At 36.8% G+C, this 20,555-nt stretch overlaps 1 protein-coding gene across 4 annotated transcripts in view; it reads left to right on the top strand.

Annotated features, from left to right (window-relative positions):
- LOC117330797 (protein bicaudal D-like) overlaps window positions 1-20,555 on the top strand; it is a 31,679-nt gene that overhangs the window by 4,658 nt on the left and 6,466 nt on the right. Inside the window, exons 2-3 of one of the 4 annotated variants that reach the window (XR_004533406.1) lie at window positions 8,473-10,667; window positions 12,922-12,970. Coding sequence is in view for 3 of the 4 variants with exons in the window: in XM_033889286.1 (XP_033745177.1) it covers window positions 8,473-10,638 (2,166 nt within the window). In the remaining variant the exon portion in view is untranslated. The remainder of the gene's footprint in view (window positions 1-8,472; window positions 10,668-12,921; window positions 12,971-20,555) is intronic. The other 3 variants (XM_033889287.1, XM_033889288.1, XM_033889286.1) reach the window with 3 other exon arrangements.

Below are 20,555 nucleotides of genomic sequence, written 5' to 3'. Positions count from 1 at the left end.
ATGCAGGCCTTAAGTCTAAAACTAAAACTTAAATGAAGTGTGGATGAAACTGGTATTTTTGCTATATTTTGCACCCGTTGATAGGCAGTTTCCCCTATCAAAATTGTATATTATTTTCTTAAAGTAGAGAACAAGTTCGAGTATCCTCTTATATTAATTTTCATTATAATATGACAATTCATCTTGATTAATGTAGGTACAGGCCTCTAGCTGGGAAACCTAGAAAATAAATAACACCTTGAAACTTTTACGTTTAAAATGGCTACAGGATGAGATACGGAGGGTGGTGTCATGTCCAGTGTCCCTGATGATCCAGCAGAGTCCTCAGGGTACAGTTGGTTAAAATCCTGTACTCAGGATCTAATATACTTCCCATTTAACAATTGGTATTTTATTTGGGAGGGAGATTTCAAAATTTTCGACACTGAATTCAGAAACAATTAATCAGTTAAAATTCTTTCTTTTATACCTTTAAAAATCAATTAGTGTACTAGGCTGTCAAAATGAGATCTATATATAAATGATTTCTGTAAGGTTTGAGAATTTGAGCACCCACAAAAAGTATCTCCAATTTCCAAGAAATTTGCAAGAATGTGCCATTCACTCCGGGCCCAGTGGATTTGAGGTATATCAGGTGGTGATGAATTGTGATATCTAGGATGATAATGTATACGATATCAACATTGAGAAACATTGATTTATCTTATATGCATGTATTATGATACATACTGCTTACATATATATATGACACAACAGCTGCTAGGTAACAAATACTTGTGTAACGTATGTGTGCAGCCAGCGTTAGAGACTGTTTTAATTTTTAGTTCCATTGTGAGAGTAGGTACAGGATAGTTTTATGACAAAGTCAATGATGCCTATGGCTCTTAATTGAAGTCATCCTGATTACGAAAGAAGTTTTCAATTAATTTCACTTGTAGTTTGTTTTTGAGGTTGTTGAAAATTGAACACACTTGTAACTCGTCGTAGGTCGGGAATCGTCATGGAATCCTGATCATTGCTCGTGACAACAACTTTACAGAGCTTGGTCTAGTTATCGATCCCGTCACCGAGTAGAAACACATATTACTTGAGACAAGGGTTGAACATGAACTCCACTGAAGCTAGCAGGAGAACATTTCCAGCTGTTGGGTAAAAGACATACAGAATTCAAACCCAAGTCTCCACAGAACAATTAATCCATGGTTTTACCCATAACCTGATTTCAACTGAAGAGGCAGTACCCTTAAATTGAAGTCAGCATACAAGCTAAACTGTCCCACTCATTTTGAAATAATATTAGGTCTAGACTGAGATCTGAACCTGGGATCTATAGAAACTTAGACATTCGAATCCATATTCCTACTGGACCCTGCCCTAGCTGTTCAGCGACACATAATCTGTGGGTTTCAAGTCTTTGTATTTGCTTGAAAAGACATCAACATTAAACCATATTTGGCTATCATGGTATGCTAATTTAGTGAAATCAGAGTTTGTACCAGTACCATGGTGATGAGTGATGATGTGAAAAGTGGGTGTCCTAGTCTGAAGGCTTTGTTGAATGATATAAATAAATTAAATGGGTGTCATTATTATTACAGTGATTTGCAAGAGCATATTTAGTGCTTATTATTAATTTAACATCAATAGTAACACAAATGAGTTGAACGCTGTCCACCAGACCCCAAACTCACAATCCACAATTACCTGCAGCTTACACCACTACACCACATCCACATGCTTATTATATATAGATATTCAGCTACCTGTCAGTTTGGCTCTTGAATGAAAAAAGAGATTTATGTGTGTCAATTTCTAAAATGACACCTGCCTGTCATTATTGGTTTTACACAACACTACAGGTATGGAAACATATAATTCAATTGTAAGATTATACAGGTATTGTGTTTCTTAAGGTAAATTAATCCAGTCATAAACCGTAACCTTTGATTTTGTAGTGATCATTATTTTAAGCTACAAATGCTATTTTATGGGTGGATGGTATATGTGAACAAGGGATTGAACAAGCTGTGACAGAATGTTATTGCGGTATTTATTTTGTGGTTCGAGGTGAAATACCTGTACCAAACCAACAGGTTGGTGTGTCGTCATTGTGTCCAAGTATGTCACAGCGGCCTTTGTGTAGGCAAAAAAGATCGACAAACATCTACACCTAAACATCTACACCTGTAATGGTACATTTACTTTACCTGACAGATATACCTCAACCGTGTCCAATTAAATTATCTGCCTGTAAGATTTATACCTGGTGCGAGAAACGAATTGTGTTAGGACATATTTATTGTAGATTTATGCACGTGTATCGTTGATGAATTTAATTATCAATATTAATTGACTATTAATGTGGTTTTTTTCACAGGAAATTCTTTGTGTAGAACGAAACTTACGAGTTTAAATGTCTGAGACTTCTGTGCTCTGATTTTAATATCAACGAGATATATAATATTCTAGATTTAAAATGCCATATGCTTAATGAAAAACTTGTTTTTGTTAAATTGAATAAGTGAGCAGGGTACCTGGTTCCTTTAAAAATATTTTGTGTGTAGATGTTTCAGATATATATGCAAGGCATGTATAAAATGTAATGTATGTCACCTAGTTTGATAAAAAAAGTAAATGTCTCACCAAACATCTAGATGATAGGGTGTACTGTATATATGTGTAAGGTGATGTTTATTTGAGAAAACAGATGATTCATGGGTGTGGGTGGGAGTTAATGATATGTCTAATCTCTATGAGAAACTCCTTTCATCTAATCATGGACATATGTACATGTATATACTACAGAACATTTGTATATTTATTTATTTCGCTTCGCTATGCTTAATTTGTTGGTAGTAATATATGAACACAAAATAAAAAAAAAGAAAAAATATAAAATGGTGGCCCTATATATGTTTACAATGTCTGATAAGTTTTGAAGAATAAAAAAGAAAAAAATACAAAGGAAACAATATATTCTTTGACAAAGATGAAGTTTGAAAATGATAGGATTTATTTTGTAAGGATATAATCATTATCATAATCACTTCTATTCAAACATTAATGATAAAAATGCCTGCCAATCAGAATAAAGGATTTCAAGGATTTATCGAGCCTTAAAATATATGCTTACCAATATAAATGCAAGCAGACAAAATTTGACCAAACCAAAAATATTCTTCATGAATATATACAACAAAATCCTAATATAGAAACGTATTATTTAGGTGACCCAAACTTTGTGTATTTACCAAAACACAGATCATTGTGGGACCATTTAGAGTTGCAGTAATCTTTCTTTCTAATACAACCATTTATATTTCGGTATCCTCTGGACATGTAGTCATGATTAATAGAAATAACCTGCGTCAGAACCTGAGAAAAATGACGAATTCTTTGGTATTTTTATTGATAAACACTTTATAATGAAGCAAATTGCCTATATTATCAATGTGTAGACATCATAAATTGTTGTTATAACATTCCTGGTTGTTAAAATACCCTTTAGTGAGGATTATAATCCAATATGGACCATCCTATTTCAGGTAAATTGATCAGACATGTCAATAGCTTCACAATCCATTCTGTTGATATTCTAAAGCGTGGTATTGATATCTCGAGACTTCAGATTAAATGGGATAATTTATACATGTATTGAGAGCTATATGCCCATCTGTCATTATAAGTTTGTACATGTAAGCTTGAAGATTTACTGGGGTTTAACTCTTAAGGGATTAGTTTACACCCAGGGGTCGATATTTAAAAGATAAATATATTTTTGCAAGAACTCTCAGGTCAAACAAGATGATGGCCTTTAATTGTACATTGTTTTCTAGGACACATTTATTTTTGAACAAATATCAAAGATATATAGATATTTGACATATTTGACACTAGGTCAAATATCTATACAATATATAAGTTAAGAGTCTGATTGAAGAAGCAATGGATACCAATCAAACAGATATCTGAACTCGGAGACAAAAAGCAATCATTCATATTGAACAGGTGTCAGAATTCACAGGTACGAAGTTAGTCACATTGAACAAGTGTCAGAATTCACAGGTTCAAAGTTTGTCATATTGAACAGGTGTCAGAATTCACAGGTTCAAGGTCAGATATATTGGACAGGTGTCTGAATCCACAGGTTCAAGGTCAGCTTAAACAGTTGTCATGATCCATATATGTTAGAGAAAAGTCTCATAGATAGTTTGTGACATGGTCCATGTTTGTGACGTGTTGATGACATGGTACATGTTTGTGAAGTGTCAATGACTTGGTACATGTTTGTGACGTGTTGATGACATGGTACATGTTTGTGACGTGTTGATGACATGGTACATGTTTGTGACGTGTTGATGACATGGTACATGTTTGTGAAGTGTTGATGACTTGGTACACGTTTGTGACGTGTTGATGACTTGGTACATGTTTGTGACGTGTTGATGACATGGTACATGTTTGTGACGTGTTGATGACTTGGTACATATTTGTGATGTGTTGATGACTTGGTACATGTTTGTGACGTGTTGATGACATGGTACATGATTGTGACGTGAAGATGACATGTTACAAGTTTGTGACGTGTTGATGACTTGGTACATATTTGTGATGTGTTGATGACTTGGTACATGTTTGTGACGTGTTGATGACATGGTACATGATTGTGACGTGAAGATGACATGTTACAAGTTTGTGACGTGTTGATGACTTGATACATGTTTGTGACGTGTTGATGACTTGGTACATATTTGTGACGTGTTGATGACATGGTACATGATTGTGACGTGAAGATGACATGTTACAAGTTTGTGACGTGTTGATGACTTGATACATGTTTGTGACGTGTTGATGACATGGTACATGTTTGTGACGTGTTGATGACTTGGTACATGTTTGTGATGTGTTGATGACATGGTACATGTTTGTGACGTGTAGATGACTTAGTACACGTTTGTGACGTGTTGATGACTTAGTACATGTTTGTGATGTGTCAATGACATGGTACATGTTTGTGACGTGTTGATGACTTGGTACATGTTTGTGACGTGTCAATGACATGGTACATGTTTGTGACGTGTCAATGACTTGGTACATGTTTGTGACGTGTTGATGACTTGGTACATGTTTGTGATGTGTCAATGACATGGTACATGTTTGTGATGTGTTGATGACTTGGTACATGTTTGTGACGTGTCAATGACATGGTACATGTTTGTGACATGTTGATGACATGGTACATATTTGTGACGTGTCAATGACATGGTACATGTTTGTGACGTGTCAATGACTTGGTACATGTTTGTGACGTGTTGATGACTTGGTACATGTTTGTGATGTGTTGATGACTTGGTACATGTTTGTGATGTGTTGATGACATGGTATATGTTTGTGACGTGTTGATGACATGATACATGTTTGTGACATGTCAATGACTTGGTACTCATTTGTGACGACTACTGGTACATTTGTACTTGTATGCTACATTACCGACACCAATCTGTTATGTTGTGTATAACAAGTCGTCAGTAAATGACCCTTCAGGGTACTTGTAATGTTGATACACACACAATGCTGTCAAGAAAAAAACACTGATGTATTACCAAGCAATATCTGCTTGAGGGTGTCGACACAGCGTATTACCACCTTAAAATTAGCCCTATCTACTCCTAAGATACAGGCAGCATGTGTGCTGATGCGTGAGATATTTTGGGTACGGAGCCTGGCTCTGTACAATGTAAATTTAATATAGGTATTACTGGAGATAGTGGTTGGTGGGAAGCCAACTGTGTGGTGGGAGTATTGGCTCCAACTTTCACTTTTTGTGCTCCCGACCCCCACTGATAATAAAATTCATGATCGCTAGCATTAGTCTATATATATATTACATATATTACAGTCATAAAACATCGGAACAGTTGCTGCTGCAACATGCTGGTTAGATCAGATGATTGAGAGCTGAAAAAAAGATTATAGACTGTTCCTAATATTACATGTAGCTTCTCTGTTATAAAAATTCAGCCTGGTACAGGAATATAGATTTCAAGGCTATGGCATGCAGACAAACCATGGTCAATTTCCTGTTATATTCGTGTGTTTGCAGGTCAAATACTTCATCGTTTGAAATATAAGTGGATGTATTTTTGTAACACATTACACATAATGTACTAATAACCTTTATGTGAAACGTATTTTAAACTTGAACATATCACTTTTCACAATTTGCCAAAAAAGCATCAGTCAGCTTCTCAAACACAAGATGAGAGATAGATTTCATTAGTATTGTGGCTATTTTATCTCTGGTTTATACCTTACTTGACCTGCAATAAGCATGCATCTACCCCGCAATAATTAGCCCCTCCCCTTTCCATCAAGACTTTTGGAACCAGGCCTACATTTGTCAATAAGCCCCCTCCTCAACTGTGTTCTTGTTCGAGAAATCTTGTAATGTAAGCCCATGGTCATCGCACATAAAATTCCAGTCAGCAGATACTTTCAGCAATTTGATGGCGTACATGCATAGATTTGATTTTTTTCCCATAAATTTTTCATAAATACTAAATGTATGTTTACACAAATACTGTTCATTGATTGAAATGTCCTTAGATGTTTTGTTGAAAATATTACATCAGTCATCCCCTTTGAAAGTAAAGCACATTCCTTGACATGACCACAGACCTCTAGATTTTCCTAAGCTTGCAATTGAGAAGCAGTTGTAAATATTTCTGATATAATCTAATACATGCCTATAGATTTTGCTTACTTGCATGAAAGTCCAATAATTTTATGAATATGTATAATTATAGCCTTCATATTTAACCCTCGTCTTGTCATATTCATAAAAAGTGAATGCTTTACTAAATCCCAAAGTTGAATCTGAGGCACTCTGTATCGTGCTTGAAACAGTGAGTTAATGACAGCTCTACAAGTACTTCTGTTTGTGTCCTTGGCAGTCTCTTGGCCTGTAATGGTGTTATTAGGAAACATTACATAAGAGTATAATTTATCAATGGTAGTTGGTTTGAATCGGAGTTGATCACTGAGAACTGAACTTGTTAAATCTAACTCGGTGAAGTAGCAACTTCCTCACCTTGAATCTTACATTCGTACACACCCTAGGCCTGTTTACTAAAGAGATCTTGCCATCATAAATCCTAAATGCAGTTCATTGAGTAAAAAAGATATGAAATTAATTGTGCCTTCGACCTCGTGCAATAGAACAGAGGTCAATTACCAGTACCTCATGTCAAATATTCGGGATTATTGCACAGACACCCATGATATATTTGTATAAGAATATTATTTTCAAAGTGCTAAAATAACAAGCCCTGTCATATGTGACCTAATTTAAAGGGAGGCAATAAAAAGGTCACATATGACAGGTGGTCTCTTAATCCAGATTTAGGTTACTTAGTATACAGATGGTCTCTTAATCCAGATTAAGGTAACTTACAGATGGTCTCTTAATCTAGATTTAGGTAACTTAGTATACAGATGGTCTCTTAATCCAGATTTAGGTAACTTACAGATGGTCTCTTAATCCAGATTTAGGTAACTTAGTATAAATGTGGTCTCTTAATCCAGATTTAGGTAACTATTAACATTGGTTTCCATCCAGGCCAACAAGCGTGATTAATATTAGTTAATACAATTGTTGTAAAATGAATAAAGTTTACATAGATAACATTGGGAGGGGAAAATACAGTCACTTATGAGAGGGAGTCGCTTGATTCAGGTGGTCGCTAAAGCAGGTTTGACTGTAGCTATTATCTCTTGCACATGTAGACTATGTATAATATACAGGGATAGTCGGATATATGTGTTACTAATTATAAAATACATATAAAATTATGCGTAGAGCATTGAAAATACTTTTCATAGCTTCAATAACCAAAAAACGGTAGAAATTAGCAACATGGCGAATGAATCTGCTAACACTCCCAATTAAATCTGCTAACACTCCCAATTAAATCTGCTAAGATTTCCAAATCACGATAGAAACTGCTATGATTCCCAATTAAATCTGCTAACACTCCCAATTAAATCTGCTAACACTCCCAATTAAATCTGCTAAGATTTCCAATTCACGATAGAAACTGCTATGATTCCCAATTAAATCTGCTAAGATTCTCAATTCCCAAAAGAAACTGCTATGATTCACAATTGAATCTCTTAAAAACAGGTGTGTTTAAAGGATTATGATTAACAAGCTTATTATGATGCATTCAAATTTTACTAGATTAGCACAATATGATAAGTGCACCTTAAAATGTTTGCTATAGAAAACAATGTAAAGAAAGTGTAATTTATAGCAATGATATATTAGCGGAACGCTATCAGTGTGAAAAGCGCTACAAAAGATTACTGCAAAAATATGTATGTTTATAAACAGTTAATAAACAGTTTGCATTTCACAATCATGTAATCGCTTGATAATTTGGTCATACTTAAAATGTTTTTGTTTACTTACAGGCCTTGAATAAACATCAGGACACCTTTCGCAAGCAGCAGAAGAGTGGGATCCACCAGGAGGATAGTTTTCTGCTAGAGACTGCCACACGGGAAGAAAGTTACAAATCTGTGATCTTAGACCTAGAAACAGAACTAAAGACATGTAAACAGGCACTGGAACGGTTCGAGGGTGAGAACGAACGATTACACTCGGCGGTACTAGAACTCCAACAAAGTTCCGACTCTCTTGAGGAACAAAGACGTCAGTATAAAAATGAACTGCGGGAGTACAAGATTCGTGAGAATCGGAACTTGGTTGATTATGCCGAGTTGGAGGATGAAAATATCTCATTACAAAAACAAGTATCGCAGTTAAAACAGGGCCAGGTGGAATATGAAGGGATGAAACATGAAATCAAACGCCTTCAAGAAGAGGCAGATGACCTTCACATTCAGTTAGAAGACGCGATGGGCCTCAAACGTATAGTCGAAAAAAATCTTGACGAGGCACTAAATTCACTTCAGCATGAAAGAGAGCAAAAACATGCATACAAGAAAGAGCTGGATCAGCGTTTAAGCCAGGAGTCTATGTTTAATCTTAGTAACCTTGCTCATTTTGGAGGACTCAGCGAGGGCCTCAAAGATCTCGTTCCCAACCATAACGAGGTAGAGGACGATAATGAGGAAGGGGAACAAAACAATCCCGCCCTCAAACGAATCGAGGCCGACTTTAAAACGGAGGAAACAAAATCACCAGTGAAACCAGGTCCAGGCAAGGTGAACGATATTCTCAGTGAAATTCAGGAAAATGAAGTGAAAAAGCTAGAACAAATGTTGAGTCAGAGTGAAAACGAAAAGTTAGAACTCCAGTCGGCTCTTGATGAAGCCCAGAAATTAATACAGGACACTCAAACAGATTTAGTTGAACAGAAACAACGGGCTGACCAGCTCAAAGCACAGATAAGTACTTTAATTCAAGGAGAATCTCAGGGAACATTTGCCAAAAACGGGAATCCCGGGGAGAATAAATACTCAAACGCTTTACAGGAGATTAATAACTTACATGATGAACTGAATCGCCTCCAAGAGCGAAGCCAACTTGGAGGAATGAAAACTGATAAGAGTATAGAAGAAGCCATCGAGGCTATGAAGAATAAGTGTAACGGTTACCATGACACTATCATAGAACTTGGCAAGGATCTCAAATCTATGTCTCTTGCCGCAGGCGAGGCACAGGGCAGCCTAACCACAACACAGGACGAACTGGTCAGGGTCACTGAGGAGCTTGCACAACTTTATCACTTGGTTTGTGAGGTCAGCGGAGAAACACCGAGCCGTGTCATGTTAGATCATGTGAAATCGGCAGCCATGATGTCGCGACAGGATCGTGAGAGCAGCGAAGAAAAGGAAGACAAAGAAGGCACAGAGAAATCGGGGAAACTGAAATCCAAGTCCAAAAAGGATGTTGTAAATGGTGATATCAAGGGTGATCCGATTTCCTGTTACAAACTGACCGAGACGATCATTGACCAGGTGAAGTACCTGAAGCGTGGTGTTGAGCATCTCATGGAGGTGTCGCAACAGCGGTCTGTGGACATGGAAAACCAGGACGTCCAGGAGCTCCAGGAACAGGTGGTCAAACTTAAGGCCATGCTGTCCACAAAACGCGAACAGATTGCCACACTCCGCAGTGTGTTGAAAGCCAACAAGTCTGCCGCGGAAGTTGCACTGGCTAATCTAAAACAGAAATACCTCACAGAAAAGGTCATAGTTACAGAAACCATGGTGAAATTGAGAAATGAACTCAAAGCACTAAAAGAGGATGCTGCTACTTTTGCCTCATTGCGAGCCATGTTTGCACAGAGGTGCGATGAGTATGTTACTCAACTAGACGAAATGCAACGGCAACTGGCGAGTGCAGAGGAGGAAAAGAAAACGCTGAATTCCTTGTTGAGGATGGCAATACAGCAGAAATTGACCTTGACGCAGAGGTTGGAGGACCTAGAGTTTGACAGAGAACGTCGCAACATGCGCCGCCAAGGCGGGGGTGGTGGTGGCGGCGGCGGGAGCCGAAGTAAAATGGGGGCTTCCAAAGTAAGTCGCAACTACAATCCATATCATGAAGAGTCGTATGACCGTTACGGTGGTTCGGGTCGTTCACACCATCATAACAAGAGAGACTATTAGGCACTTTTCCACCAGGCTAACATAACACGGTAAGTGATCTATAGTTACCGGGTACGCCCTAGCTACCTAACCATTTGTGTGAGTGGGTGGTGGCTGTACTGACGGCGCTTGTCTCTCTAACCAGGTTAGACTTTGTACTCAGTTTCTAACCTTTGACCTCTTGTAGCCAGGTCACACTGGTCCAAAGCCAGGGAGATCTAGAACTATGTAACACCAGCAGTACACAAAGGTTGGACTCTTTGCCAATTCTATGTTGTAAAGATTTTCTTTGAGATGAACAATATTCACCCTTTGAGACTATTCTTGAATGATCTGGAGCAAAAGAAAAGAATTTCGTAAGACATCTTTAGACTTCACAAAGGGTATATAAAACGTTTTAAAGATGCTGATTTGATGGATTTACTGGAAAGATACATGTGGTAGGTTCTTAAAATTAGACTTGAAAGGGTGTAATATTGTTTCTGTCTAAAATCAAAGATTTCAAAAAACATTTTGCCATCTTTTCTCTTTACCTCTGACCTTCTCTCCATTCTTTACCTGGGGTCGGTAAGTGTGTGCATGTTTACTCAAGCAGTAGAGCTAGATATTACGTAAGGAAGTGAGGAGAACAGACATACAGCTGCCTCGGACATACTAGTCAGTAAACATATATACAATTTTATTTCTTGCTTTTTTTCTCCATCCATGATTTCATGGTCACTAGTTTATCCATGAGTGCGTTATACCCCATCACGACATTGCTCATGCACAAATCGTGTGGTCCCTATATCGTACCACCTACGTGTGGCTGTAGGTGTGATCCTGACCTGATTTTACACCAATCAAAACTGACCGAGTACAATGGAATGTTGTTTTAAATATAAGGAAAATTTAAAATTACAACATTTGGTGAGAAAGTATTTTCCAAAAAGTTATAAAAAAGTTCATGATAATTATATAAGAGTTAACAAAAATCTTATAATGTAATTATTTTCTATGATAATTTTATATTTGTTGTCCATATGAAATTTCCTTCCACTGTGCTCATACAAATGTGTGTAGAATCCAGATTTGATTGAAGTAGGTATAATTGATACTAGTAGTATATGCTAACTAATATAGTATTTTAGTAATGAAGTAAAACAATTTTCTAAAAATATTCACAGTAATTTCGGTTCTTGGTTAAGACATTTGTTAATTAACTTAAAATAAACCTCAAAATCATTTTAGGGGTAAAATAGGGATCCGCAAAAGCCAATCAAGTTAAGTTACTAATCAAAATGTCATACTGTATCTTGAATCTTAAAAGTTATTAAAATTTCGGTTCTAAAATAATGATTGCTTTCAATGCTTCTTGAAATGAAAGGATATATGGAACATCAATGTTAATATTCATGAAAAAGGTCAAAGGTCATGGTCAATCGTAATTCAAGGTCACCTTATATGTTATCAGGTCAAAAGTCGTAATATTGGTACATCAAAGAACATGTGAAAAAACAGAAGTTATATATATATATATATGTGTGTTAATTTACTTATTTGAGAAATGTTGGCTTGAATCCAGAACTTTTCTGATGATCTATATATCTAATTACGAATCAATAAGGTGAAATCTTGGTATATGCCTACGTACACCTAACAGAGTTGTACGGCCCAAAAACATTGATTTCCAGCTGTCCATTGGTAAGATATGGGCAAACTGTTTTATCTCAACGCTGTGTTGATTCATGATCAGTGATTTTAAAAAGCTTGTTTTCTCAGAACCAATAAATCACAGCCCACAGATTTAGAGGACTCCATTTAGAACACTTAATTAATTGTCAACAAAATTAGCCAATCATGTGACACTGTTTTAATCAATCAACGACTACACTCATGAAGTTAATTACGTAAGTGATATGTTTTTTAATGTCATTCCCATTATAGATTAAGATTGCACTTTTAAATTTAATTTGAAAATGTCTAAAATTCATAATTGAAATAACAATATCCAGTGATATCTGGAAGTGAAAATTCATAATTAAAATCTACTATATTTGGTCATGATAAACAAAATGATCTCAAGCTTGAGGTGAATCAGTTAAAATTAATAACGATACTTGTAAATTGAATTTTGAAATAACAAGCTTAAGGCATTTGTATGTGTCATTTATAAAATATTTAATAGATATATGCCCAAATTATACATATATATGTATTATAAACAAATCATATATTCTGTTTTTGAACCATCTAAATGTTACGGGTTATATGATTTGTGTGGACCAGGGGTTGCCATGGTGATATTATCTGGTCTATTTGTAGGTTTGTCTGTCTATCCCAGGCCGGGATTGTATCCGAGGAGAGGATACTAGTATGTACCTTATACTAATATCGAGCCCTCATTTCACCTCCTATTTTAATTTGTGTACTGTTCTTTCATTTGCTATCCTGTGGTTATGTATCTCTAGTGATTTTTCTTATTGATTACCGTGTGTGGTGCGACTGGTATTATTATTTGTACTGTACAATTCTTTCATTGCAGCTTTAATTATGAGTTATGAACATTTGTTTTATGTTTTAAATGTGATTTCACTATTCTCAGTGTTAAATGTGTTATGATGGATGTTGTAGTCCTGTGCTAGTCACTTAATTTGTAAATGTTCACTTTTTGGTACATTTTTGCATAATCTGAAGAGTTTTGACTATCTGAGATTTATTTTCATCTGTATATTAACAATAACATAGTAAGATGCAGTCTGAGTTTCCTCTGGCCCTGACACTATGTCTAGATCTGGTGTATGTGTATACGTAGGGCCCCTACATCAGACATCACATGGTGTCAGGGCCAGAGGAAACTCGGACTATAAGGAAAATGAGGTTAGACAGTCAGAACTCTTCAAACTTTTGTATCACTCAATTGCTTTAATGTTATTACTCATCTTTAAATCAATTTAACTGTGACCATGGGCTGCATGCCTAAGACCCAGATGGTTTCAGATATACATATATAGCCAATGTTAAATTGAGTCAATGATTCTTGCATGTTTGAGTTGAATATAGCTACATTGTATATATATTGTTATGAATGACTGGATATTATCCTTGCAATGGTTCCACTCTTCATTGCCAGAAAAATGAAAATAGAATACAATCTGTTGCCATGGCGATTCTCTATATATAATACAAAGCTACATTGTCAGTAATATGAAAAAGGGTGTCAGTTATTGTTATCAACCCTTTCTGTGTTGTTTCCTAATGGTTGAACTTGGCTGATGAAATTTAGAAAGTTGAAGATAAGATTGTGAAACAAGCATTGATCTGTCAGCTGCTGAGGAAGTTCATTATTGTGTTATAATTGGGGACCATCTCAAAACCAAAGTTTCAACTGTTGTTTTAATTTCATGTCAGATTATAGACTAAAATGAGAAAGAATTTTTCCAAATCATGCTTAATGCCGATGCCAACGTCCATAGCTGAGAAAAGATGCATGACTGCAAAATGTAACGTTTGAAAGACTAAACTGTACCAGTTACCTATATAGAGGTACATATGATATTCCTCAAAAGTTGAAAGGATATAGATTCACTAATTATGCATATTACTAGATTGATTATGGAATCTATATACAGGTATAGTCCAGAGGTTACAGGTTCGAACCTCCTCCTGGCTGTAAAAAATTGTCCTTCCTGTTAGAAATGAAGCAGTAGTGATATATATGTCCTATGTATTATTGTAAACACTTGTTACACACAAGACAGACTGACAGTAATCCATGTGAGTAAAGTGTTTGGCATGTGACAGCCCTACCTTGTAAATACTGGGCTATGACGAAGTGCTAAGCATGACAGCTATGTATATGTATGTGCTGATCATGAGATCTCCCAGTTCATTTCAGCACTTCCTGCATGTATCTAGGATATAAAGTGAATTTAAGTGAAATTTTGTAACTTATATTAGAGTTCTGACATAAAAACAAAAGTTCTGATAAAGGTGATCAGCAATATATTTGGAAAACTTAATTTTTTTTCTTAAAAAATGCCACGGTTTGAGTAAAAGGATAAATTTCTAAGATGAACAATAACCACAATATGTATATATATATAATGTAGACAAATAAAATCAAGTCATGTTATATCATATGCATAGAATGTCATACGTCATGTCATTAGTATAAAAGATACATCACTGTTTTGTGGGGAAGAGATAGAGTTTGGCTAAGAAGCTGGGTCATAAATTTAAACCAGAAACATTAGTAATTCCCTCATGATCAGGTACATTCTGCCTTCTGAGATGACCCCTGGGTTGGAGACCAGCCTCAGCAGCAAGCAGATCATTCTGGTAGGCTGCCTGACTTGCTGCTTATCACAACTATTGATCAGGAGAATTAATGCCAGACAGTTCATGTTGGGTAACTGTATGGGTACCAAGGGAAAATAGAAATAATAATGGGGAAAAAATGACACAAGCAAATTTTACTGTCCATGCCATTCACTTTCCTATGTATTTTATATTTTAGATCTTTATTTTGTTTTTGTTTTCCAGTAGTTTTTGTGTGTTTTCTACACTTACGGTTGCAACATTTCTCCTCAGGACAGAAGTGGTCACCATGGTGAAACAATATGGCCACCTAAGCGAGTAAAATAGGGATACTGATCAGCTAACAACTATGTTTGTACAGATATATGATATATCAGTCTCTTTGCTGGGAGCCAATATAAAGTCACACTCACTGTATATATACGTAGGAAGTTCTGTAGTCATATTATCCAGCATCCTCATCACCACATTTCCACAAATACATCAAGTCATTTGACGGTCACCATGGTATTAAAATATATTGTTTTATAGTTTATCTGCTTCCAATCTTATAGTTCTTTTTGTTTTTGTGAATTAATGCTCTTTTTCAAGGATTTTTTTGTTTTTGTCACTTTTTTCCTTTGGTTTAGTTTTTTTGCTGATTTTGTTTTTCATATATCAAAAAAACTTTACACTAGTGTCATTTATATAACATATTGTATGTAACATCACCATATACATAGGTAGAAGATTTTAGGGGTAGGGTATAGGGTGGGGTGGGACGGGGGCTGCCCATCGGACTAGTTGCTATCAGCTGACTAGTAGATAGTAAATTTAAAGCTAGGTTATAGTATTATTAAGGCCTTCACAAAGAGTACATCAACATTTCATGAATAATGTGGGAATTGTACAATGATAAAAGTGTTGGATCACAGATCTAGACACTGCAATAGAAATCCTGAATCATTATAGAGTGGCTGGGACCACTGTACTGTAGATCTGTATGACTCACTATTACACATATGCTTAATGGTTGATAGAAATCTAGTTTTTGCTGTCAATCATAAATAGGGTAGAAAATTCTACTTCTTTGTTTAAAAATGTGGAATCCAAGAAACAATAGCTATGACTGCTTCAATTGTTCTGATTGTATTTGGTTTAATTGATTGGTCTCCCAACTGTCAATCATCTGTCCTCTGAGTCCTTGTCAATCATCGTTCCTCTGAGTCCTTGTCAATCATCGTTCCTCTGAGTCCTTGTCAATCATCAGTCCTCTGAGTCCTTGTCAATCATCGTTCATCTGAGTCCTTGTCAATCATTGTTCCTCTGAGTCCTTGTCAATCATCTGTCCTTTGAGTCATTGTCAATCATTGCTCCTCTGAGTCATTGTCAATCATCAGTCCTCTGATCATGAGTCATTGTAAATCATCATTCCTCTGAGTCATTGTCAATCATCGTTCCTCTGAGTCCTTGTCAATCATCGTTCCTCTGAGTCAATATCAATCATTAGTCCTCTGAGTCATTGTCAATCATCGGCCCTCTGAGTCAATATCAATCATCGTTCCTCTGAGTCAATATCAATCATCTGTCCTCTGAGTCATTGTCAATCATCAGTCCTCTGAGTCATTGTCAATCATCGTTCCTCTGAGTCCTTGTCAATCATCGTTCCTCTGAGTCCTTGTCAATCATCGTTCCTCTGAGTCCTTGTCAATCATCGTTCCTCTGAGTCCTTGTCAATCATCTGTCCTCTGAGTCATTGTCAATCATTGCTCCTCTGAGTCATTGTCAATCATCAGTCCTCTGATCATGAGTCATTGTAAATCATCTGTCCTCTGAGTCCTTGTCAATCATCGTTCCTCTGAGTCAATGTCAATCATCATTCCTCTGAGTCATTGTCAATCATCGTTCCTCTGAGTCCTTGTCAATCATCGTTCCTCTGAGTCCTTGTCAATCATCGTTCCTCTGAGTCAATATCAATCATTAGTCCTCTGAGTCATTGTCAATCATCGGCCCTCTGAGTCAATATCAATCATCGTTCCTCTGAGTCAATATCAATCATCTGTCCTCTGAGTCATTGTCAATCATCAGTCCTCTGAGTCATTGTCAATCATCGTTCCTCTGGGTCATTGTCAATCATCGTTCCTCTGAGTCCTTGTCAATCATCGTTCCTCTGAGTCCTTGTCAATCATCGTTCCTCTGAGTCCTTGTCAATCATCAGTCCTCTGAGTCCTTGTCAATCATCAGTCCTCTGAGTCCTTGTCAATCATCGTTCCTCTGAGTCAATACCAATCATCAGTCCTCTGAGTCATTCTCAATCATCGGCCCTCTGAGTCAATATCAATCATCGTTCCTCTGAGTCAATATCAATCATCTGTCCTCTGAGTCATTGTCAATCATCAGTCCTCCGAGTCATTGTCAATCATCGTTCCTCTGAGTCATTGTCAATCATCGTTCCTCTGAGTCATTGTCAATCATCAGTCCTCTGAGTCCTTGTCAATCATCGTTCCTCTGAGTCCTTGTCAATCATCGTTCCTCTGAGTCCTTGTCAATCATCTGTCCTCTGAGTCATTGTCAATCATTGCTCCTCTGAGTCATTGTCAATCATCAGTCCTCTGATCATGAGTCATTGTAAATCATCTGTCCTCTGAGTCCTTGTCAATCATCGTTCCTCTGAGTCAATGTCAATCATCATTCCTTTGAGTCATTGTCAATCATCATTCCTCTGAGTCATTGTCAATCATCGTTCCTCTGAGTCTTTGTCAATCAACGTTCCTCTGAGTCAATATCAATCATTAGTCCTCTGAGTCATTGTCAATAATCGGCCCTCTGAGTCAATATCAATCATCGTTCCTCTGAGTCAATATCAATCATCTGTCCTCTGAGTCATTGTCAATCATCAGTCCTCTGAGTCATTGTCAATCATCGTTCCTCTGAGTCATTGTCAATCATCTGTCCTCTGAGTCATTGTTAATCATCGTTCCTCTGAGTCCTTGTCAATCATCAGTCCTCTGATTCATTGTCAATCATCAGTCCTCTGATTCATAGTCAATCATCAGTACTTTGAGTCAATATCAATTATCGGTCCTCTGAGTCATTGTTAATCATCATTCCTCTGAGTCATTGTCAATCATCAGTCCTCTGAGTCATTGTCAATCATCAGTCCTCTGAGTCATAGTCAATCATCAGTCCTCTGAGTCATTGTCAATCATCAGTCCTCTGAGTCATTATCAATCATCAAATCTGAGTCAATGTCAATCATCGTTCCTCTGAGTCATTGTCATTATCATCAGTCCTCTGAGTCAATGTCAATCATTCCTCTGAGTCATTGTCAATCATCAGTCATCTGAGTCATTGTCAATCATCGTTCCTCTGAGTCCTTGTTAATCATCGTTCCTCTGAGTCAATATCAACCATTATTCCTCTGAGTCATTGTCAATCATCAGTCTTCTGAGTCATTGTCAATCATCAGTCCTCTGATTCATAGTCAATCATCAGTCCTTTGAGTCAATATCAATTATCGGTCCTCTGATTCATTTGTCAATCATCTGTCCTCTGAGTCATTGTCAATCATCGTTCCTCTGAGTCCTTGTTAATCATCGTTCCTCTGAGTCATTGTCAATCATCAGTCCTCTGAGTCATTGTCAATCATCAGTCCTCTGATTCATTGTCAATCATCAGTCCTCTGATTCATAGTCAATCATCAATCCTTTGAGTCAATATCAATTATCGGTCCTCTGAGTCATTGTCAATCATCATTCCTCTGAGTCATTGTCAATCATCAGTCCTCTGAGTCATAGTCAATCATCAGTCCTCTGAGTCATTGTCAATCATCAGTCCTCTGAGTCATTATCAATCATCAAATCTGAGTCAATGTCAATCATCGTTCCTCTGAGTCATTGTCATTATCATCAGTCCTCTGAGTCAATGTCAATCATTCCTCTGAGTCATTGTCAATCATCAGTCATCTGAGTCATTGTCAATCATCGTTCCTCTGAGTCCTTGTTAATCATCGTTCCTCTGAGTCAATATCAACCATTATTCCTCTGAGTCATTGTCAATCATCAGTCTTCTGAGTCATTGTCAATCATCAGTCCTCTGATTCATAGTCAATCATCAGTCCTTTGAGTCAATATCAATTATCGGTCCTCTGATTCATTTGTCAATCATCGTTCCTCTGAGTCCTTGTTAATCATCGTTCCTCTGAGTCAATATCAACCATTATTCCTCTGAGTCATTGTCAATCATCAGTCTTCTGAGTCATTGTCAATCATCAGTCCTCTGATTCATAGTCAATCATCAGTCCTTTGAGTCAATATCAATTATCGGTCCTCTGATTCATTTGTCAATCATCTGTCCTCTGAGTCATTGTCAATCATCGTTCCTCTGAGTCCTTGTTAATCATCGTTCCTCTGAGTCATTGTCAATCATCAGTCCTCTGAGTCATTGTCAATCATCAGTCCTCTGATTCATTGTCAATCATCAGTCCTCTGATTCATAGTCAATCATCAATCCTTTGAGTCAATATCAATTATCGGTCCTCTGAGTCATTGTCAATCATCATTCCTCTGAGTCATTGTCAATCATCAGTCCTCTGATTCATTGTCAATCATCAGTCCTCTGATTCATAGTCAATCATCAATCCTTTAAGTCAATATCAATTATCGGTCATCTGAGTCATTGTCAATCATCATTCCTCTGAGTCAATATCAATCATCAGTCATCTGAGTCATTGTCAATCATCTGTCCTCTGAGTCATTGTCAATCATCTGTCCTCTGAGTCATTGTCAATCATCAGTCCTCTGAGTCATTGTCAATTATTGGTCCTCTGAGTCATTGTCAATGATCTGTCCTCTGAGTCATTGTCTATCATCAGTCCTTTGAGTCAATATCAATCATCAGTCCTCTGAGTCATTGTCAATCATCGGTCCTATGAGTCATAGTCAATCATCTTTCCTCTGAGTCATTGTCAATTATTGGTCCTCTGAGTCCTTGTCAATCATCGGTCCTCTGAGTCATTTTCAATCATCGTTCCTCTGAGTCCTTGTCAATCATCAGTCCTTTGAGTCAATATCAATCATCAGTCCACTGAGTCATTGTCAATCATCGGTCCTATGAGTCATAGTCAATCATCTGTCCTCTGAGTCATAAATCATCAGTCCTCTGAGTCATTGTCAATTATCGGTCCTCTGAGTCATTGTCAATCATCTACTAGCTTGATGATTTACTTCTAGTTATATGCACACATCAACTAGTATCCACCCTTGCATGGTAGCAGTATTTTGTATACTGTATACAAAGATACTGACCTGGAACTCAATCAATATACTTTTTGTATATAGATCTAAGAACACTGACGTTTCAAAACATTTTGAGCTATGAAATAAAATGGAACATGTCAAGTCCATCAATGGAAAATAGTAAAATTTCCAGATCATGAGATGACTGTAAACTCAAGATGTTAGCTGATGACCTCATTCAAACTTGGCTAAGCTTTCTGAATCATGTTCATAAAGTATAGAGAAATCAATGAGTTCGGTACAGCAGTAACTATTTTGCATTCAGATTGTAAATCAATATAATGCATTACAAATGAGAACTTGTACATAACTAAATATATATATCATAAACAATGTACATACATTGGGGAAGGGGGGGGGGGG

Source organism: Pecten maximus, chromosome 7 (genome assembly GCF_902652985.1).
Source record: "Pecten maximus chromosome 7, xPecMax1.1, whole genome shotgun sequence".
Lineage (NCBI taxonomy): Eukaryota > Metazoa > Mollusca > Bivalvia > Pectinida > Pectinidae > Pecten > Pecten maximus.
This window is presented reverse-complemented; position numbering and strand designations above follow the sequence as displayed.